Genomic DNA, 23003 nt, shown 5'->3' with positions numbered 1-23003 from the left:
TATATATATATAACACAATCATCCATTAGCCATGAATTTTGTTGTATTGACATCTGCAGGACCTTCAAAAAGTAATCATGCTCTTCACTTTTACATGTTGCCACAGTAAAATCACAAAACTCGATATATTCCACTGGGATTGTGATGCACCAAAATCTGAAAGTGTGTTGTTTGTACTCAGCCCCCTTTAAGGCCTTCACACAACTCTGTAAAAATAGAGAAATACTGTATGTTTTCTTTTTGTTTCTTTCGATTTTTTTCTGCTGCCCTTGGCTAGAAAACAAGTTTCTCTATTCTTCAGGAGTTGGTGCAGGGCTTTACTCTGATGATCCTGACTACAGTAGGTGGTGGCAGCATTATGCTGTAAGGACGCTGTTCTTCAGCAGGAACAGGAAAGCGCATCAGTCTCAAAATGGGGTGGACATTTATCCTCCAGAAATGAGAATTCTAAGCATAAAGCCAGAGCTGCAAAGCAACGGTTTTAATCGGATCATATTCACGTGTCGGGAGAGAAAAGAATTTGTGTCAAGACTTCAAAATGACTTTCACTCCAGTTTGACTGAGTTTGAGCTATTTTGTAAAGAAAAGACGGAATCTTCCCACTGTGTAAAGTTGGTAGACACATACTCCAAAAACGCTGTAACAGCAACAAAAGTGCTTCTCGAAGGTAAAAACTCAAATGGGCTGAAAATAAATGCACGCCACACTTTTCAGAATGTAGCTTTTTTTTTTTTTTTTTAATGTGTGTGTGTGTTTTGTCACACAGCACTTTGTTGGTTTATCACATCTTTTTCTAAAATACCTTTAAGTTTATAGTAATCGTGTGGCAACGTGTGCTAAAATATTTGAGAAGCATGAATGCTTTTGCAAGGCCCACTGCATTTTCCCTTTATTAACCAATCGGCTGCACTGCTGGTGAAAACCTGTCATGTTTGTCTGTCTGTTGCCTTACAGTCTACTAACATCTACTACCTCCTCACAGCCGAATATCTATGAGAACGTCCCTCTGTGTCCCAGGATGGTGAAGAAATCCAAGCAGACTAAAAGCTTCCCCATCTATGCCAACCTGCCGGCCGGGCGCTCGCTCCAAACCAAACGTCAGCCTCAGGACAAAAAAAGAAAAGGCGCGCTGTAACTCCGTGTCGCTTTCTCGCATCTGTCAGCGCGCTCTCGGCTATTCACACCCCATTCACTGTACATCAGAGCGAGGATAAATAAATGTCAGCGAGCGCAGAGCGTAATTATCCATTTGAGTTTTTAATCAAATGCGGGGAGGGGGAGGGGGGATCGTGCCGGCACTGTTTAATATTCAACACGGCGGTTTGAAATGAGTTAACAAGCCGGCGCTCATCTCGGAGTCAGAAAAGCTGACGGGGCCTGTTTGGGACCGGCCTTGCTCCCCCCTAATTAAATGTACTATGTAATTATTGTTGAGGGGATGTTTGCTTTTTCGGCAAAACAATATTTGACAGTAACCATCACACAGAGGAGAAAGACAAAAGCCCGTATAATCATTCTTTTCTCTTCTCTAACCCCCTCCAAGTAAAACGATTGACAAAAGCCTGTGTAATTGCCCTCCTTTCACTTTCATCCCTCCTGGTTTCCATTCAGAGCTCGACAATAGTGTCTAATCATCTAACGGGGAAGAAAAGCAGTCGCTCAGCAATGTACCGTCACTTGAGACTGCTTCTTCCCCAACAGGCTCTCTGACTGCATTCTAGTTACGGCACGCCCTCAGTGTGAAAGCTGAACTCTAATTAGCAAATCCTGGGCTGCAGTTTATATCTCCTTGTACCCCCTCTGACTGCTTTTTGATGAATATCCATGGTCTTTTTTGTTTGTTTGTTTTACCCCCACCTTTGGTGTATAAAATGTAAAAAAAGATCAATTGTTGAAAGTTATTTCCCCTTTGTGTTAATTTATTTTTAAATTTTTTTTCTGAATTTGCTTTTGTAAATCAGTATTTGCGGTGTATGGCAGCTGCTGTAAAATTAAACTCTGTGCTGTTTGTGTAATTTAATTCATTTATCTCCATAGAAATGGAGGCAGTGGCAGAGGCAGTAATGGATAAGCGGGTTATTCCGCTAGGAAGCAAGACAAATGTGGAACATAAAGGGACATTACAGTTTTGGGATCATGTGTTGTTTTTTTTTGTGTTGTTTTGTTTTTTATTTTCGTTGTCCCTTTGTGATGTTTTCTGAAGAAACCGTAAATGTACATTTGATGATACTTGATATTTTCTGTGTTCAACCAGCTGTATTGAAACCGATAGTCACGACTGATAAAGACTCCTTGTGACAGAAATAATACCACGTCTCTGTTTCTCTGTCTTCTGGTAGTGTGTGAAAAGAAATAAACTAAAATAATAATAATATATATATATAATATGCAGCGTCTAGAAGAATTAAAAATGTAGCGTTAACCATAAATTTTGGAAACTTGAAAACCAGAAAGAACTACTTCATGTGGTATGGGGTCTCTCTCCTTTTTTAGTCAGGTTGATTATTTTTAATCAAATGGAGCAAAGGACATTTGCTTCATTTTCTATTTAAAATAAAAAAATATATACTGTAAAGCTCCTTTAAGTTCACTTTTTTTTTTTGAGTGTTTTAAAAAGCGTTGAGAAATGAAAAATGCATAGGAGTCCTGACAAAATGATAAAGTACCTCATACTTTTTGTATTCAATCATTTGGTCGTATCATAAGGCTATAAACTTAGGGTTATTTTTTTTACGAGGTTTACCTACTTCTTTCTCAACAAATATGAAAAAAGGACTCGAATAGTTTTGGTTTTGGTCAAATACGTTTCTTTCCTTTGTCTGTAAACCCAAAGAATGTAAATGATGTAAAAATATAAATGTAAAAATATAAATGATGGTTCATTTCATAAAACACTTTTCTAGCATACTTGTAAAGCTTTATCAATTATAAGTATTATTCTCCTGTGCAAAGCAAAATCAGGTCGATTTTGTGGCTCTAAATAAGCTTTATTGCATCTAAACCAAAGTTAGATGGCATCACGTCAGGTTGCATCCAGCTCCTTTAGATATTTCCTCCAATCTGTTATTCTTCACAGCTGCAACTACAGCGACACTCAGAAGAATCTAGTTGTCAGGACACGTTACTAGTTTAAGTTTTGGAGAACAATTACAAAAAAAAAAACTACAGCTTGCTCATTATATGTTCATATTTTCCAATGAACATATAACGGATTCATCTTGGTGCTGGAAAGAAGAGCATTTTAGAAACGGCAAACCTTCATATTCAAAGACACGCTCACCGTATTTCCTGTTGGTTATTTAAGACGCGTTTGCTTTCAGAGCTTCCTCGGCTCTCGCTTCGAGGATCGAGACGCCTTCGACTCGTGCCTTAAGAGAGGTTGAGGTCACACGCGTGTCACTGGGCCGATTTACCACAGTAGTGGGCGCTCGCTCCTGTGGCTTGTTCACCTACTTGAAACGTGAAAAGCAAAGGCCACATGAATCGAGATGTAGATGAATGGGCCTGGGGAAAGGAGTGCAGGCCGGACTGTGTGAGAGCGTTGCCTCTGTTCAAAACAAAATCACTTGTGTCTCTTGTGTGACTTGCTTTACGTTTAATTACACATTTTTAGCTGTGGTTCTGGCATGTTTAGCACCATAGGTAAACCCCACCAGAAAAAAAAACAAGAAATTGTAACAATTCCGGAGCTGTGGTACAGTCCTTCGCTGAACATATGGAATAATTTCACTTATTTCAGCAGTTCACACAGGACACCAACTCTCCAATGTTTTCCCATCCATAATAGCAATAGAAAATGTGTCCAAGGCACAACCAACATTTTTATTTTATTTTTTTGTGGTGTGGGCTCCCTTTTCTAATACCACCCTGGGTAACTGCCCATATCAAAAACCACCACTGGTTGCAACTTTACCACTTTCCCCAAAAGGTATTCCAAAGGTTAGAGTATGTTTGTACATTTATGCCTAAATCCAAACACCCTTATGGTATGAACATTCAATTTATTACCCTTATGTTCATCAAAAACATTACATATGTACATTTGTGAAAACTGCAGTCCTAACCAGTGTATTCAAAGTGCTATTAACATATAAAGTTAGAGAACACAAAACGTAACGACATCTCTACAAACAAGTGAATACAGGAAACAACAAAAAAAATGGCAAATCAGCTGTAGCTTTTATCCAGGCGATTCAGTAAGTGCAACCCCAAACAGACAAGATACAACGTATTCCACATACATTTCACCACACTGCAACTAAAACAAGACGACTAGGGCACTACTGTGACCCAACATTTCAACGTATGTCTTCCTAAAGTGACATACTTGTTAAAGCATAAATAATAAAGTATCTTAAGACAAAATGTGCTTGTAACTTTCCAACTAATTGGGTAGAGGAGTGAATTAGAGGGCATGAAGCGATGGCACGGCAACATCAACAACAACAGAGCCAAAACGTGGTTAAAAAAAAAACTGCTTGGCAGCCTACGTTTGATTGTCAATGGAAACCATTTTGTCTTCACCCACTTAAATGTGCAAAGCAGGAGAAAAACGTTCAATCTCTGCATTAAATATTGGCATGGGAAAGATACCAGAGTCCAAAAATGTCTTGCCATTCCTGGTTTTTTCTTAAGAAACCAATAAAATCTTTGGGAGTGATTGGAGTTGTCTGAGGCTAAAGCTGTTCCTGTATGCTAAAGGTCATCTGGCTAAACTGAAGCTGAAATGTTTTGTTTTTTTTCCTCAATATTTTAAAAATATTTCTGGCTGAGAGAATAATTGATAGTCCAGATGTAAAAGCCAGCCTTCACCTTAAGGTTACCACTGTTCTAAGCTAGAGCCGTTTTAAATACAATCAGTTAATTTGGGTAAAACAATTTTTTTACAGTGACTAGATAATTAATACATTTCTTTAAGAGTATCATGAGAATCTCATACCAGCCCATGCCCAATCTCATGGAAGGTCCTGGTGATGGTGGACAGCAAAGTAGAAAATGCAACACCAGTCACATGGCAAAGCACTGAGTCGAGAATATTTCCAGAATCTTCTAAAGTTGTTTAGGTTTTTAAAGTAAATCACAAACTAAGGTAACAATGGCAAACCTAGAGAGTCCAGTGTCTGCTTTGGTTGGCTGTCACCATCTGCGGTCAGCATCTGAAGGCACTAGGGTCTTAATCATGTGGAGTTGTGTGTTTTTAAAAATATATTTTAATTCATGCAACAGAAAAAAGGATTTAGTATCATTACCATATTTTAGCTGCACTGTTAGCATTCCTTCTCTCGCTCATTCTGTTACATGAAAATACTTAAATTCACCGTTTTAAAATACAGCTTAGCAAAGTATTTAAGCGGTATATTGTTAAAAGGAGATTAATACCATGTCTGTTTTTTTTTTTTAGCTATAGAACTGACAAGACAGCAGAGCTTGGCAATGAGAACACAATACAGAGCAACATTTAGCTTCCTTCCGCGCCTCTTTAAGGGTCCTTGTGCTGGACAGACAACCAATATGAGAAATAGTTGTGGTAAAAAAAGTTATTCCCTTAATACAAGTTTAAGACCCAGCTCAGAGCTACATGAAGTAGCTGATTTTTACAAATCTGGGTTTGTTTCATAAATCAAAGTAAGCTATTGTGAGCCCTAGTCCTGTTAATGCCCATTATCTCAGAGCAAAATCCGTATGGGGCACTGGTAGGTTAGTTGGGATATATGAAAGTCTCAGTTCCCGACACTAGTAATTAGCTAGTAGGTGCAGCATTAGTATTGAACCTGAACTGTTCTCTGCGGAGGCCATTAAACCACATCCGAGGAGTTTGCAAAACCAATAAACAGCTCAGAATTATTGCATCTTTCTTTGAACTATTTTTCACTCCTTTTAGTACCTTATAGCTGACAAAGGGGCTCCTCATTAAGAGTCGTTGCTGTGTTTAGATTAGCGGCAATAAGTAAAGACTTCACTGCGGCGTACATTAATCTCTACTCAACACCCCCAGTGTTCAAACTCAACAGGAAAATAAAAAGGGGCATATTATATTAGACCAGATGTTTATTTTACAATAGAAAGTTCCCATTTAAGGTACTTTGCATTAGCCTCACTTTTCAGAATCGTTGTATATCATTTTTTTCCCCCTGAAAACACTGGGAAGAGGAAATGTATCTTGTTAGCAAAATGCAGCGCTGCCTTGTTAACCTACCGTTTCTCCTTCAATGACCTCTTGTTAGCAGAGACCGTGGGCACAAAAAAAAAAAAAAAAGTCTGGCTGACTGATTCTCTGTTTGACATACATATTGTGCAAGTTGAAATGAATAATCCGAGCCGCCAAAACACCAGAAGCCTACCAAGTGTTGTTTATACCGCCGCACTGTCAGCGGAGCTGCAGGAACAGATGGATTCGTAATTGAGGCTTTCTGTCTCTGTCCTGCCTTTCTGTCACTTTATTCTTGGATCAATGATGTTCTCTCTAAACTTTTTTTTTAACCAATATTTTTTAGGAGTTTGACAGTAATGATGGCGAGAAAGGCAGGAACAGAAAGTAGGAGCAAAACAGAGAGGGGCAGCGACACTGCAGATGGTCAGGTCAAGTTTAGAACGACGTGATGCGACTCGGTGTGATTACTAGTAGAGGAGTTGGTTAATTGAGTGAGTAAGAAAGTTTTTTGCCATCTTTATAACGATGTGCTTATTTGAGAGGAGCATATCTGCTTAGCTGGGTTTTATTTCCCACAAATCATGACACAACACACATGAAGCGGGGCTCCTATTCTGCGTTTTAGTAAAAAGTGACTTTTTATTCCAGACACCTTTATTCCAGGTGTCTGGAATAAAGGTCCAGACATCTGGACCTTTATTATATTTGTTTAAAACCTTGGTCTTATAAGATAGTCCAGAACAGCAGAGCTCACCGTTTCTCGCGTTGCTACAACAAACTTTTATGTAATTTATTGGGAATGGGATCGATTGACACAAGGCGGTTCAAAATTGTTAAGGAATCCCAACGGTATGATGCTGCTAACCATATTGTTTCACATTAGAGAATGGTGGATTCAGGGTGATGTCCAATGTTCAGTTTTTCTGCCGCACGTCAATTTTTGTATGCAGGATAAAAGGCTTTTGATAATGGACTGATGAAAAGGTTCTGGAAACGTAAACATTTGTTCATGCATTTTTTTTTTGTACCCTTTCGGACTTGGAAGTGATAAAACCTAACTCCAGCAGTTCCTGCCGAATCACAAATATTTCCTAAACCTCCACAAAAACCTCAAAAGCAACTTTCCCTGAAAGCCTGATGTCATGTTTTCCTCCTCGAGAAACATTCTCTTAGCTTATTATGGACCCCAAATATGAATTTTATCTCTGATTTGCATAACCCATCATCCCATCAGGTGACCCTGATTTTTTTTTTAACACCTTTCTGCTAATGAACAGCTTATCAGGAACTTCTGACAGACAGAGCTTCAGAAGGGCTCAGGCGCCATTAAAGTCAATTTGCTGTAGTGAAGAGTAATGCCAGCAGCTTAAAGCAGAGGCTGCAGAAGGGCTGCGCTTTTTATCATCTCTGACACGACGGTCCGCCCCAACCCATTTATGAATGACTTTTTTTTTTTTTTTGCTGGTTGAAGCCGATTAGAAAAGTTTAGCTGATTCATCGCTGCCATGGACATCAAGCTGTTTTGTTGTGTGAGGCATTGATCGATTTCACATTCTCGCGACAAAGCTGATGGGGGAGCGGTGGGGAGGCGAGAGGGGGGGGGGGATTTGTGTCAAAACTGGTAGAGTTTCTCTTGAACCGGCTGCTGAGGCAGCACCTTGCCGGATTACGCCTGATGTCATTTCATCAACTTCAGGAAAAAAAAAAAAAAAAAAAGAAGTTTCTTAAAGCTGTTTTACAGCAGATATTTAGGTAATAGTGTCTTTAACTTCTTTCCAAGTGCTTTGCTTAAAAAAAAAAACTAAATAAATAAAATGTTGTGAAAGTAGCAGGTCATGCAGAGTTAAACAGAACAATGGCGGCGAGAAACACTTGAAATAACACACAAAGGAGGATTTTTGGTGCACTTTCAGAAGCCATCTCTGCAGTCACACTTCACCATCCTCCAGGATCCCTTTCTACAGCTTCTACAGGTATATTACATGTATCACTATACAGATTGCTGAATCCTCTCTACAGTGACGGGTTGAGTGTCCACAGCCGCTCCCTGTCATTGAAGCGGTCTGAGGCTGCAACTGGATTCGCAGCCACTAGAGGGCGACGGCGCCTCTTCTTGGTGCCGGTGGCTCCTCTCCTCCTGCTCATCAGACAGAAAGCTGGGGAACGTCTGTGCCCGGGGGATAAAGGTCTTCGACAGCCCTGCTCCTGTTCGGGAGGAGAAAGAAAAATACATTAAAAAAAAAAAAAAACAACTCAGCTGAACACACCGAAGAATACTCTTTGAAAGATTCCTATCAGAACAAAAACTGAAATAAGTTGAGACGCTTTAGTCCCAAGTTAGATTTGCCTGTCAGTAAAACAGCTTCATTTCCCTGCGTCATTCTCCTAGGCCCGTGTCCCGCCGGCTCCCTCTGCACCTTAATTCAAATTAATTGGACCAATTTGCTCCGCAGTTCATATCGGTTAAATGCACTGAGAGGGAGTAATGGATACTCGACGGCGAAGGGCTGCTCCTGTCTAACCGTGAGAGCATTAATAATACATTAGTGCGCTGTTTGGAAGTGTGCACACGGAGGTGGGCCGAGGATAAAGCGACTGGCAAGCTGCTGATCGTGCACGAAAACAAGGAGGAAGTGGCCACTGATCAATATTTCAGGAGGTGCAAAAAAAAAAAATAAACAAACAAACAAATAAAAAAAAAAAAAGCAACACAACACTATAATCAACTTTAACCTGGCGAGTTCATGCTAGCTCTCTTTAACGGCAGAACTGTTGCAGATGCAAAAAGAAAAGGAGCTGATAACTGAATCTGATTGGAACCTGGGCAAATCCAAAAGCACAAATATGGCCGAATGCGTGACCCGTTTTCTCACACATTCAGTCACAACACAACCGCAGACCTCCCTCTATGTGTTTCACTTAGGTTTCATGTGATAAACCAACATGAAACCTGCTTTCATGTTGTTTCTGCGCAGAGCTTCACAACCATGCATAGCTGTGAAGTGAGAAAGATGCTAGATGGTTTTGTAGTGATAAAGATCTGCAAATTATGTTTCGTTTTGCAGTTAACACATTTTCACTGGAAGTATGTTGGAAGATGTTTCTATTCCTCAGTTTATTCCTCAGTTTTCTTTTTGCTCAGTGAAACGTGAACAAACACCAATTTTCCAGTCTTGCCACAGATCACCGATTGGATTTAGAACCGGACATCGACTGGACCATCCATTCTTCCATCCGCTGTGACCAGGACTCTTGTTCCCACTTTCACCCCAGCATGATTCTGCCACCACCGTGTTTCACCATGTCAGTGGTGCCTTTTTGTCTGCATAGTTTTGGTCTCATCTGACTGTGCAGTTCATCCTGTACCACATATATGCTGCCATTGCTTGTGGCAGACTTTAAGTAGGACTTCCTCAGGACTTCTCTTCTGTTTGCCTACAGATACAATGTTTTTCCAAACTGAATATCAAATGTTTCTGCGATAGGCTAGAAACTTTAAATTTAGCCTCATCTCACCAGAGTACCTTCTTTCATCTATTTATAAAACTGTATAATTTCCCTTCCACTTTAAACTACCAGTAATTTGTGTTAGCCTATTGCATAAAATCCCAATTAAAACATTGGAAGTTTGTGGTTTGTACGCGTTTATTTGCCGGGATTGCTTCCACGACTCCGCCAACTGGGACTTGGAATATACAACATGACCCAGTCAGGCTGGTAATCAGTGTCAAGTGACAGGGTGAGTGAGTGTCAGAGCAACAGGGAGAGAGAAGTCTAGTTAAAAATAAAAAAAAGAGGTGTTTTGGGGGGAAAGGAGTGATATGCAAGGAAGGAGAAAGAGAAAGTGAGAATGGAAAACACAGAAAAAGCATTTTCATGTGCGAGCAGAGGGAACGGTTAGTGGGAGGAGGCACAGAGGGGCCGGCGTGGGTGTGAGGATGAGAACGAAACGGGATGCTCGGCGGCAGGTGAGTCATGCATACATACACACCTCTGTCTGTTAGTCTTTCCTCTCCACCACTCCCTGAAACAAAAGAGAAATACCAAGTTAGAAATGCAGCTCAGAGCCTGCTACAGGAAGCCAAAGCAGAGACAGGGAGGTGGGGGGGGTAAAGAAAGATGGAGGAACGCTCCCCTCTTCCCTGCAAGTTGTATTTAATAGATCGCTGAAACGACTGGTGTGCAACCAGGCGTATCCTTTTCACATCTTTGCCAAGACAATCCCTCTCCTCAACCACGGCCAATTAAGGGTAAAGGAAAAAAAAAAAGAGAGAGAGACGCGAGGCAGGGAGCCCAGAGAGGAAGTTAGTGGGTGAAGCAGAGCCCATCATCCTCTCAGTCATAAACACGGCTGTCTAGGGACAGACCCCCGGCGAGAGCCCTGCTTTTGGACGAGAGACAAACATGTAGACACACTTGCGAGAAAATAACAACAAAACCACAGAGAGCCGCAGAGAGGGGAGGAAAGCGGGATGATGTTGGCGTCAGCATCCCTCCTCCTGCGCTCGCACTATGAGAAGCAGACAGTGATTTGTCAGTGCCTTTTCATTACTGGGGAAGGTCATGTCATCCTATCTGGCCTGGGGTGGCAGCTGCTGGGCCAGAGCAGACAGGACAGGCAGGGAGAACACACACACACACACGCACACATTAAGAGGGAGAAACAGCAGACCTGGATACACAAGCAGCTATTCATGCATGCATGTTGACACACACCTGTCCACACCTTCCTTCCTCCAACTGTAGCTGCCCAGATGGCAGTCTAGCAACAGCCGAGACGCTCCATCTAACGCAGGCTCCAGATTATGTGAGATAGCAGCTCCTGTCCCTTGTTTCGCTGGGATTTTATGTGACAGACCACCACAGATTGGGTGATGCATGTTGGCCAGGAATGTTCAATTTAGTCTCGCCTGACCAGAGCACCTCCTTCCAATTATTTGTTGCATCTCCTGCATGGTTCTGGGTTTCTGTCCTGCAGCTCCTCCAGAGTCATCATGGTCCTCTAAACTGCTTCTCTGATTAACGCTCTGGTTGCTTTGCCTGCCGGGCAATCTTGTTTTGGTTGATGGCTGCAACCAAAACAAGATTGCCCGGCAGGCAAAGCAACCAGAGCTTTCAGATTGTCTTATGACTGTCAGATTGTCAGATGACGGTTTGAACTCTACAAAGTTTGGGATTTTGTTTTCTAACCTAAGCCTGCTTTAAACAGTTGTAGTGTTAGAAAACATGCACCCTGACTCTTGGTCCTATAAAAAACTTGATTTAGTCAACAATAACAATAAATAAATCCAGAACAAGAACAGCTGAACTCAAAATCTACCACTCGCAAATTTTCTTTTAGGAGTTTGTATTTTGCATCTACGTCTCCACGTTGTTCACGCTGCCTGCTGGAAGGCAGGGAAGTGTCATCACCCTAGTTCTTCCATCATTCTGTCTTTTGATTCTTCCCACCTCTTGGTAAAAATCTCTTTAGTATCACTCCCGGGCGGATCAAACAGAGTACAGCGCTCCATTTCATTAGAATTGCTAATGCTCCAGCAGTAAACTTTGGAGTGCAATAAAGCATGGCGCGAGCAGGAGGATGAAGGGACAACTTGTAAATGGGTAAACAAAAAAAAAAAATACAGCAACGAAGAGAAAGTATGGATTGCAGTCCCTTTTCCCTTCCAGTATGAAAGCTGGTAATTGAACCATTCCTGACAGGCAATGGTACCTTGCTTCTCCGGCTCCAAAACTTTAAAGTGCACTTATTTCTTTGCATCAGCAAACCTGGAGAAAATAGCAGTTTTTCACTGAAATGCAAACGAGTGAATCCCATTAGGAAAAGCAGGGGTGGAAGACAGCGGCGAGTAGATATATTGTATTCATGGAGAATACACTGCAAGTTTCTGGGGGAATAAAACATTTATCTGACAATCTTTCTAATACGCTCTGTTCTGCTTTGTAATCGTAGTAAACAAAAGTTGTGGGAAGTATTTCTAGGACATTTTTTGGCTACAGAAACGGGAGAAAAACAAGAAGAAAAAACACCTGATTTAAAAACATATTAAAATGAATCAGTTCTGCTTCTTTAGTGCCTGGTTCCCCGATAACTCAAGCAAACAAACAGGTGAATCAACCTCAACAGGGCGAAAAGGAGCCGTGTTCCTTAATTATTTCTCCATACCCACAGGGTATTTGAAAGCAACCCAAGCATGACTCAGCAAATTGACTGTGCTGATTGGATATTCATCATGTGTGAGCTGAAAGAGCCAAGGAGCAAACACACAGCCAGCCACGGCGGTCCAGAAAAACCTGTTTTCCGACTGCCATTGAGAAATAAATGACACTACAACAATAATGGCAAAACTAGAGTGATTTTGTGGGGTTTTTTTCCCCAGCGATTTGAGTGATTACTGATCTTATTTTTACAAACAACCACAATTTGAAATGTAGTCTGGGGGGTTTTATGTGATTGACCAACACTAAATAGCACCTATTGTGAAATGAAGCAGCATAATAGCAACATATGGAGGAATAAAAACCAAAATAGTGTATTTGCATGCAGCACTCGTTATTTTTACACCCTTTACCATAAAAAAACAAACAAACAACAAACCATATTCTCGGTCAACATTAGCAGCGTTATGCTGCGAGGATGCTTTTCTTTAGCAGGGACAGGGAAGCAGGTCAGAGCTGATGGGAAGATGAACGGAAATATATACTAGTTGGTTCTGCTGGAGGCTGAAAAAGACTCGAGACTTCAGAAAAGGTTCTACCTTTCATGCAGCCAGAGCCACGTATGGTTTAGATCAAACCATATTTATGCGTTACAAACGGCCTAATCAATGCCCAGACTTAAACACAATCAAGAACGTCTTGTGATACTAGAAAATCGCTGCTCGAACACATGCCATCCATCAAATCTGACTAAACCTGAGCTATTTTGAAGTGAAGACAAAGTGTGCATTTCTCTAAATGTACAAAGCTGGTGTAGAAACACCCTTCTCCCCTTAGACGTAGCAAGATGTGGTTCTTTAACACATCGAGTTTGCCTTCGTAATGTGGCTCATTAAGTTATGAACGCTTGAGCGCGGCACTGCCATTCGGGGAAAACCCATATTTACTTGGAAAGATTGCTTAAGTTCTAAATTAATTCAAGCCATTTAAGTTGATTCAAATATCTAGTCGGCCGGGACACTGCACCGAGGACTGTGCAAGAGGTATGCAGAAAATAGTGTACTCTAATAGAAGGCGAATAGTTATACAAGGTCATTTTATTTGTAATCCCAAACAGAATGAGCCTGAAGTACAGAAGAGAATCAAACCTGTGGTCTGAGTTGTCCAAATGTGAAACTCTGTGCGAATTGAGAGCTGAGTCCCTCCGCAAGGAGCAGAGGGACTATTTCATCAGTGTACAGCTCAAAAGTCAGCACCGGTCATCATGCAGGGCTGGATAAGAGCGCATGGTGAGTAAATGTCACGTCTATGTTTTAATGTTGATTCATTTAGGTTTAAGAGGAGCATACAATGCACCGTGCCAACAGCATTTACACTTTTTGGCACCCCTGGAACAGAGGTTGTTGTTATAAGACTTGAAATGAATTCAGCTTTTATCACAGTAGCACAGTCCCACACTGAGAATTTTCTAAAAGCCTAGCCTTTAATTTTAGATATGTTATTTCAAGTGAAGTTATTTCTATAGCAATCTTCTGCCAATAGGACAGCGCGTAGTCTGCTCCTGTAACAGGAATCGTCAAAGGCACATGGACCTTTGATGATTCCTCTCAGCAAAATCCCTCTGGATTGTCATCCAGCTCCTCCATTTCTGCTCACCCTGCAGGTTTTCGAAAGAATTTAAGTTTGGGGACTACGATGGCCAGGAAAGTGGCGTCTACTGTCTTCATCTGGCCGGATGTTCAGGATTATCATCCTGCTGAAAGATCTAATGACAACCCCTTTTTTACTTTCTTGACAAAGACCATCAGATTTAAAGTCAGTTTATGATGCCATGCACTTTACCAAGGGTTCACTGGAAGAAAAACGGCATCACTATTCGTCCACCGCCTGGCAGTAGGGACGAAGCTGAAAAGGTCAACGTTAGGTTGTGATTCCAGTAGCATTTGGCAAATTGGACAAGCTACATTTGTAATAATAGCACATAAAATAGTTTACTCGAGTAATCTTCCAAACAACTAGTTGGCATGTGCATTTTATCTGATATGGTCTCTTTTTGAGCCTAAGCAAACTGTTTGTTGCAGCTCTCAAGAAGGTTGATTTTATCATCCCCAATGTATGAAATTAGATATGACATTTGACCAATTCTTGATTATTTTTTTGTTTTCTTTTTTGGTAAGATAAACACACAAATACCTTAATTTAATGGTACGTCTTTTCCATGTTGAGGAGTGGCTAAGGGGATGTGATCTCTAAAAATTACTATATAGACTCTGATTAACAAATATTATTTACACTTTATAAGAGGTACCACTATGTGCGCAGGACACTGACGCTGCCATTCTAAGCAAAATAGAAAATAGAGTACTAAAATTATATCAATCACCAAATTGTTGATGTTTATGAGTATCAGAGTAAAAGATGCTGGCTAGACTGTAGGGTAATAACCTCTACGCGTGGAAGCGAAGGCTACAAGCCACTGCGCTATACGTTCATCTTGTATGTCCGCTTACAGAAACAGGATGTAAATTCCCTCCCAAAAGCCGGAGACCTGTTGTCCACGAGGAATCGATGCAGTAATTCTGTGGTTGGATTCATCCCAGAATGACTCGTCTCCGTGATAAAGGAGTTGTGTGTCTTCCCGTGCCTTTTTACAGTCCAAACACATGTCACAGCTCGAATTAAACTCTCAGCACCCCCCGCCCCCTCCTTCCACATCCCACCCAAGAATCACCTTCCAGACCTCCTTGTTCGACAGGACCTCAAACACACTGATGCGTTCAATTTATTCATGGGAAACGAGGGGACGCGACGACAGTGCTGCATCCGTATGAGCAGAAGACTGCGGAAAGGCTGCTGCGAACCGGACGGATACACGAGGAAAGTGTGGGAGGACCTAGGTGCCAAGGTGATGGATCACCGAGAAGCCTGTCTGCTCGCCGTAGTTTACAGAGCAAGAGTTTGGCAGCAGACTTTTGCAAAGAGCGAGCCGGCGAAGAATTAACCCCGAGGTGAACGTTTTTTGTTTTGTTTTTTTTTACCGTTTGGTTTTCTGCGATGCACAAACATGTTGATGTTTGGAACCGAGAGCTCACAGCTTGCTTTCAAGCTTATCAGGACACAATTAAATGATAATGAGAGGGGGGGCGTGGGGGGATACCAGTCTTCACTTTTAAAAAGAAAATAATGACGTCAGAGTGACTTTCATCTTTACCCGGCTTTCGATTTTTTTCCTTTTTTTTTGCTCTATCAGTGAAAACCAAAAGGTCCATAATCCTCAGATAAGTCTTCTAATCAACTAATACCATGGACAGAGGATAATCGCATCAGCTTACTAATCACCTTCCTGCCTCTGGTCTCATATAGCGTGCAAACACTCACTCATTTACACTTCCTGAAGTACATGTGCAGAAAACGAGCACAGAAAGGACACATGGTGCCATCATCATGGTGCTATAGAATAGCTGCTGCATCATTAATGCATTTGTGGTCAGTTGAATGCATTTTGTTTTTTGTAGAATCTACTCAGTTGATAGTCAAAGGCAACTTTAAACCTCCAGGTAAACATAGGAAAGAGGGTACTTGTTATCGATGGCGTCTTACTCCTGCTCTGACAAGCAGCCCACATTATCAATCTACCTTCACCGTGCTTTCTTACTCAGTAGATGTTGTACGTCCTTGTTTTTTTTTAAAAAAGAAATGGACTGGACATATCCAACAAACGGTTTTCAGACGCAGTTACGAAAATGCTTGGCTTTTGTCCGTGTCGGCCCGCCGCATAATTCTGCACTGCAGATTTACAAACAAGATGACTTCACAGAGGCGATTTGATCCCTCTGGTAACCCACGTCTCCCACCGCGCGGCTTTCTCCACTGTAGCTTTAAAATGATCCACAAGCAGAACCAGATTGTTTTCACGGGTCAGTGTTTGGCGCAGCACAATATAGGATGGAGATCTAGGAAAATGTCAAATGCTGGGTCTTTTTTCCCCTTCTTTTAAACAGAAACTAACCTTCACAGAAACTAGGAGAGAAAAACAAACATCCCTCGCTCGTGAGTAAACTCTGCGTACGGCAAGAACGTAACCGTTTCCTGGCAAATTAATTTAAATCCAACAAACATTTCAGAAATGCCCACCCAGTTTGAACTATACACTGCCCTACAGGCCACTCCAGAAGTTTCATTTTTCATCTTCTTGTTATGTAAAAAGGATTATGTTTCAATTAATACAACCCTAACTTCAAGCTAAACAAGTAGCTATAATAAACTGAATAAACCTCTCCTGAAACAAACAGGCATTAAAATGTCTATGCTTACCTGTTGTAACAATGTTTAAACACTAATTGGCCTTTGTTAGAAAACCAGTTGGTTTCATTCAGCGTTTCTGATTAAACTCCTGATAATAACGGTATTGCATAAATGCACAAGCTCACAATGCAGCAAACATGACTTGGGTTCCCACGTGTGGCACTTCAGGACAAATCGGTAAATAGTATCCATGGCGACAACCAGCTCTGGAAAGCCTCAAACCAACGAGAGGAGCAGCGATCAAAAAATAGTAACAAAAGTTGTTATATTTCTTAAGTCGGATAACTACTTCTTTGTAATATTAGGTGCTCTTTTCTGTTCATTGTTTTGTTGTTTCTAGTCTGAATATATTTAATTAGATTATCATTGTCATTACGCTGGAGTGATGTATTTCATGTTTTTAGTTCCGTCAATTATGGTGATTATAGCTTACAGCGAATGAAAACCCAAATTCAATTCTACGTCTCAGAAACGTAGGATATCACATAAAGAATTTTAATGAGAAATGTGATGTCACAACCTCATTATGGCCTACACCAGTGGTTAAAAAGAAACATTTCAGTAAGTAAATTAAATAGGGACATAATGACAACACAAACAACATCAGAAACAATATAGTTTTGTTTTTTTTAACCTTTTTTGTTTTCTTAGTTTGATGTTTTAAGAGGTTCTCAAGACCCACGACTGGCTGATGTGCGTCAACTCTGGAAACCACTGGCCTGCGTTTCTTGACAGCTGTCAGTTGACGTTTACTGACACCTTCACCAAAAAGGTTAAGCATCAAAAGGTGCAAAGACCATGACTAATAAGAGTGCTATTTGAAGCACATTAAGTGAAAGTTGAGCAAAAGGAAACACGTTTTGGTGAAAATGGTGCACAAGCAACTGGAATAACATGAGCGAAACGTGAAGAAAACCCGTGCAAATCTTTTGGCCTGGACTGAGGGTACAACAAAATGAGCTTTTATTTTTCTAATGTAATTATTGTTGATAAACTGGATTTTGCGTTTTCATCAGCAAATAAATTACCAGGAATAAAACCCTTTAGTACATTAATGTCAGAATCTGCATACAAATTTTAAAAAGTATTGTCAAAATACTTTTATTTTTAAAACCTTCTTTATGTATTGAGTGCACTCTCTGCACAGTCATTGTAAAAATCCTCATTAGTTTGTTATGATCTCCGTCTCAGTTTAAATCCAGGTAAAGTCGAAGAGCGTCACGGCGATTTTGAGAATTAGTAAATTCTCCCGTGTACCTTGGTAACTGTAGAGATCCCCCACGCTGGCCTGGCGCGTGATGTGCTGCCAGTAGGCGCTGCGTGGCAGCGAGATGGACTTGGTTAGCGTCTCTCTGGAGTGAAACTGAAACAGACAAGAGTCAGACAGCAGTGCATCTCACTTTTCTGTCACTTTTCGGGAGAAAGCTGATCTGCATTTGTCAACGCATGAAAAGGTGTGAATAGTAGCACATATTGAAGGCTGAGTGGCATATCTCCAGGCTGAGAAAGTGTTTGATGGATAAGACAGGGATTCATTTGGGATTATTATTTATTTTATTTTTTTTTTTTTCCCTCTAGCATGTTGTGGATTTGATTTCATCTTTCCTAGTTCTTACAAAAGTATCCGGATCCCCTTCACCTTTTGCACATTTTCTAATGCAATGAACTTCAATGTGCATGTAACAGACCACCACGACAGATTTTATTTTATATTTTACAAATATAAATCTGAAAAGTGCGGGATGCATTTGTATCCAGCCAAATAGCCAATATCCACCTTCCAATTGTGCACTATGTATCATGCACCTACTTTGTTTAAAATTCCAATAAAATACATTGAAGTTTGTGTGTTTGCGGTGTGAGAAAAATGTGGAAAAAGCGGTAAGGACATTTTTGCAAGGCGCCGTAAGATAAGGTAAGGTAATTTTATTTATATAGCACATTTTCAGCAACAAGGCAATTCAAAGTGCCGTACATTCCGGAAAGAAACTTTGAAGGTGTAAAATGTACCGATGATAAAAGAAAATTGCAATGCACACACAGTTCTTGCTTTTGGAAATGTTCCCTTAAATTGCAGGGTCCAGGAGAATGGCCATATGGTCAAGGCTCGTCAGACACAGGGCATGGCGATGTAAACAAAGAATGCAGATGACGGTGAAAAGGAAGGAAGGAAGGAAGTGATGAATGATTATTGTGAGGGGAAGACGGAGAGAAGGCCAAGACTCTGGTGCGTCTGAGAACTCCTGGTCCAACACACGATTCAGACCGAAATCAGGACTTCTTAACTTCGCGCGGCTATAAAAAACACAGTTCTGATCATTAAAAGTGAAGCCATTTTGCAGCTTGTATACACACCCCTCTGTGTTTCTTTGAGACTGATGTGACGAACGCAACGTAAGGAATAAAATAAGTTACTCTAAAATGGTCTTGCTCTGTCGAAATGTAGCCACAGTAACGCCATGTGCTGCAGCTGATAAAAGACAAACAAACCCAAAACACCGGTGTACCTGGGAGCTCTTTTCCATCTCCTCTATCATCCTCTCGTGCTGCTGGGCGATGGCCAGCGTGGCCGAGTGGACCCGCTGGTAGATCATCTCGCCCTCCCGGGTCTGGAACGTAAACAAACCCTCTCCTGTGTCACACATCCTGTGCCAAGAACACACACACACACACACACACACACAGAGAGAGAGACACTTTGATCGCGCTCGCTCTCGGATTGCTCATTTACAAATATGCATGGTAGAATGTTTAGGTTGCAGTGAGGACCATGAATGCAAGTAGACCCCTCTCTCCTCCCCCCACCCGAAGGCAAAACCCCCCCAAAAAACCAAAGATCGAGAAAGTTTCAGAGAAAAGCCCGTCACATCATCATCATCAACAACATCATCATCATCGCCTGAAGGCCTCAGCAGCATATATCCCAGGATGTTTTTGGTTTTCAAAGCTTCTTTGTGAAAAGTTGTCACTGCGTTTCCATAACCGTGTTTTTTTTTGTTGTTTGTTTTTTTTTTTTCTCCCTCTTGCTGCTGGCATTTCAATTACACAAACCAGTCGGAAGCACACACACACACACACACACACACACACGCACACGCACACGCACACGCACGCACGCACACACACACACCTTCCGGACTCAAACGTGAACCAGGTGGAGTCCCGGCCGTATCTGCGCAGGGAGCTGAGAGGCCACATGACGAGCTTGAGGCGGGCATTGTGAATATCCCACAGGTAGATGTTTTCATGGGTGATCTGCATGGTGCACTCCCCGTAGATGTCCAGGTTCGGCGTGGGCATGAGGTACACGTTGAAGCGCTCTGAAGATGAACAAAATAGAAAATCCATGTTTTGAACGCCATAGTTAAAGTTCAATCAGAGAAACCGCTTTGCAACAAATAGAAATTGGCATTAAACTGTGATCAGAGCATCTCTGGTCTTTTGCCTTATGCCTTTAAGCAATTTCCAGATGCCTGAAGGTGACACGTTCACCTATTCACACAGTTACACACAAACAAAAACACCATGCCAATGTCCAGATGTGTTCTGTGTCTCAAAGCTGAATGTGTTTTGAATCAACCCCAGAACAAAAAGAAGAAAAAAATATAAAAACCTTGTGGTGATGCTGGCTGAAGCTGGCAGAAGAGTGTCTTTACCCCACAGTGAAAAGAGTCCTGTACCAACATGGTGTGAAAGACTATTCAGCGAGAAGGAAGCCATTACTCCAAATATGAAAACCCAGGTTAATTTTTTTCAAATGCACTCAGGCATAAAAGTGAAGACGTTCGTTTTTGGGGAAAAAAAGAAAATGTCCTGTGGTTTGTTGAAACTAAGGCTGAAGTGTTTGGCTGTGTGGAACATCATTACATTTGGAGGAAAAGAGAGGAAAGGCTGCCATCTTGAGAACACCCTCTGAACTATGAAGCATGAGTGTGGGGACCCCATGTTGTGTGGTTATGAACTTAAAAAAAAAAAAAAATAGATCACTGAATGGGTAAATGACATGATGTGGAAATATTGAAGCAGAATCTTAAATTATCAACCAGAAAGTTGTGGGTAGCAGTGGATCTTTCAAATGGACAATAAGCCCACGGACAATGAAGTCAGTGTTTTGGAGTGGATATCATGAAGTCTTCATCTCGGTATCAGAGTAAACTTTTGAAAATGTGTGTGGGAGCCCAGACCGCTGCACTGGTTTAGGTGAGGAGGAATGGGTCAAACTCCAGCAAACTATTATGAGAACCTGATGGAAGGACACCAGATCATCTGACCTTAGTCACACAAGTTGAAGCGGCAATTCCACCAAACACTGAAAACTGTTTTTACAAAATATGTAAATACCTGGTTTCAACTGCAAATTTATCAACTTGCTCTGGCATGTCGCCCAGGTGTTTTTGCTGAAGTGATTTCATTCCCTTCCTATTGCATAATTATATAGTCTGAGCTTCATAACAGTCACTAATGACGGGTTTCAGTTATTAAAATCGCTTGTTTTTCCCAATGCAAACCTCTTTAAATACACACTTTCCTATGATGTAGGAGCTTGTAGAAGCTGACCTAAAAACAAAGTTTTGAATTAATTGCCTAAATAAATAATTTTTGAACCACTTTTAGGAGGAGAATCTTTCCTCCGGGTTGTGAGGAAGGGCTAAGAAATTCCTCAACAGGGTTCGGTGCTCTTCTTCGTCACGAAATTGTAGCTTTGTCACATCATAATGACACAGCAAGAACTGCAAACTGAGAGAGAAAAAACCATCAGAGAGAAGACAAAAGGAATGTAGGAAACAAGGGAGGAAGAAAGTACAGAAGACAGAAAGGCAAAACACAAGGAAGGATAGGACGAAGGACAAGCAAAGGAAAGACAGATGGAAGAGATGAAGGTCATGAGGAAAGAAGGGAAGAAAAGACAGAAAGGAGCAAAGACATAATGAGGGAATCAAGTGAGGGATCAAGAAAAAGAATAAAGAGAAAGAAAGAGGAAGGGGAAAGAAAAGTAACAAACAAGACCAGGAAAGAAGAGATGGGAATAAAGGAAGGAAAGCAGGAAGGAACAAATGATCATTTAAACAAGGTGAGCAGAAATAAGGTCTGGACATAAAAACATTTTTTTTTTCATTCCTATTCAGTCCAAGAGAATACTGAAATCAAAGTCTTCCAGAATCTAGTTTTATTTGTCAATTAATTCTCCATCCAGAAAGCAGAAACATAGCACCCTACTTATAGACAATATCATGATCTATGTTCCCTAGGCACGTCACGAATCCTAGGGGTTTGGAAAAATAAACTCTGCCCCCTGCTGTTCAGGAGGCATCGAGAGTTTAAACGACAAGCTGGAGTTTTTATTTTGCGTTCACTCAAAGCAGCAGCAGAAATGTGTTGGTTCGGTTCAGGGTGCTTCAATCTGGCACTGCTTGAACGCTTTATTTGAACGAACCAAAGAGGAGTTTGTAGTCAAAACCTTGCACTCTGATATCTTACATAAAAGAGGCCAAGTATAGTTGAGAAGCACAATTTCGCTTCGTGGCTGCAGGGAAATGAAATCCATCAAAATGAAAGCAAGTTTTCTTTTTTTTTTCTTCTCCTTTTTTTTCAATTACTCGCTCTTTTAAAACTCTAAACTGCTCCGTTTGGACTGTTGCCTTTTCAATTTCCTTCACAACTTTACAAATTATACACAGTGAATAAGCTGCTCCGCCATAGCGCCTCCTCTTCTTTTTTTATTTTTTATTCCCATTTCCTGAGAGTGGAATATTTGTAGAGGCACATTTATTTCGCAAGGCTTTAGGAGCCATAATCTCATCCATCTCTATGACAAGCTTCATTACGAGGGGAGCCAGTAATGCACAGCACTTCTCATTAGGCCTGGAACAGAGCCCCTGCCAGAGTCTGTGACCTGTACTTCCACACACACACACACATACGCAGGTTTCCTTTAACATCCCACATCAAAACAAACCTCTGAAGCCAAAGCTGGAGGATAGTGAGCTCATACGACAAAACTCTCCAACAGGGGACTTGAAATCAAATATTGACAAAAATGGCCCTTATTAGCAGAGCCTAATTGGACATTGTCCGCTTCACTCCCCTAACCCTCTGAAGTCTCGGCTGCTTTAACGCAAACAGGCCGCATACGCAACAAATAAGTGCTTGGAGGAGGGCTGATTGAGAGGGATTGACCCCGAATAGCTGCGTGTGTTAGCTGGGACTAATTGGGCACTCACCGTTCTGCTCCCGCTGCACTCCCGCTGCTAACAGGTCCGGCTCTCCGAGGCTGATGTCGTTGAGACGGGTACCCAGGCACTCCACGCACAGCAGCTTGCACCATTCCTCGGCGTCCAGCTCTGCACACAGCAGTAAAGAGTCAGTGCAGTTGTATGTCAGACTGTAT

The 23003-nt window shown here is 41.4% G+C and overlaps 2 protein-coding genes across 5 annotated transcripts in view; one reads left to right on the top strand and one right to left on the bottom strand.

The window, feature by feature from the left end:
- The window catches only part of cd226 (CD226 molecule), a 5926-nt gene extending 3619 nt beyond the window's left edge, over positions 1 to 2307 (top strand). Inside the window, exon 6 of one of the 3 annotated variants that reach the window (XM_008438653.2) lies at positions 2038 to 2307. In XM_008438653.2, the coding sequence (XP_008436875.2) occupies positions 2038 to 2064 (27 nt within the window). In that variant the 3' untranslated portion in view covers positions 2065 to 2307. Of the gene's footprint in view, positions 1 to 982 lie in introns of all 3 variants that reach the window. The other 2 variants (XM_017301979.1, XM_017301978.1) reach the window with 2 other exon arrangements.
- Positions 2308 to 3981: 1674 nt separating this feature from the next.
- The window catches only part of dok6 (docking protein 6), a 61013-nt gene continuing 41991 nt past the window's right edge, over positions 3982 to 23003 (bottom strand). Inside the window, exons 4-9 of one of the 2 annotated variants that reach the window (XM_008438654.2) lie at positions 22837 to 22956; positions 19746 to 19935; positions 19123 to 19261; positions 17873 to 17978; positions 10143 to 10175; positions 3982 to 8356 (exon numbers count right to left, since the gene is read on the bottom strand). In XM_008438654.2, coding sequence (XP_008436876.1) covers positions 8202 to 8356; positions 10143 to 10175; positions 17873 to 17978; positions 19123 to 19261; positions 19746 to 19935; positions 22837 to 22956 — 743 coding nt within the window. In that variant the 3' untranslated portion in view covers positions 3982 to 8201. The remainder of the gene's footprint in view (positions 8357 to 10142; positions 10176 to 17872; positions 17979 to 19122; positions 19262 to 19745; positions 19936 to 22836; positions 22957 to 23003) is intronic. The other variant, XM_008438655.2, reaches the window with a different exon arrangement.

The sequence above is a fragment of the Poecilia reticulata genome, linkage group LG20 (assembly GCF_000633615.1).
Source record: "Poecilia reticulata strain Guanapo linkage group LG20, Guppy_female_1.0+MT, whole genome shotgun sequence".
Classification (NCBI taxonomy): Eukaryota; Metazoa; Chordata; class Actinopteri; order Cyprinodontiformes; family Poeciliidae; genus Poecilia; species Poecilia reticulata.
Note: the sequence above shows the minus strand (reverse complement) of the source record. Positions and strands in the feature narration are given on the sequence as shown.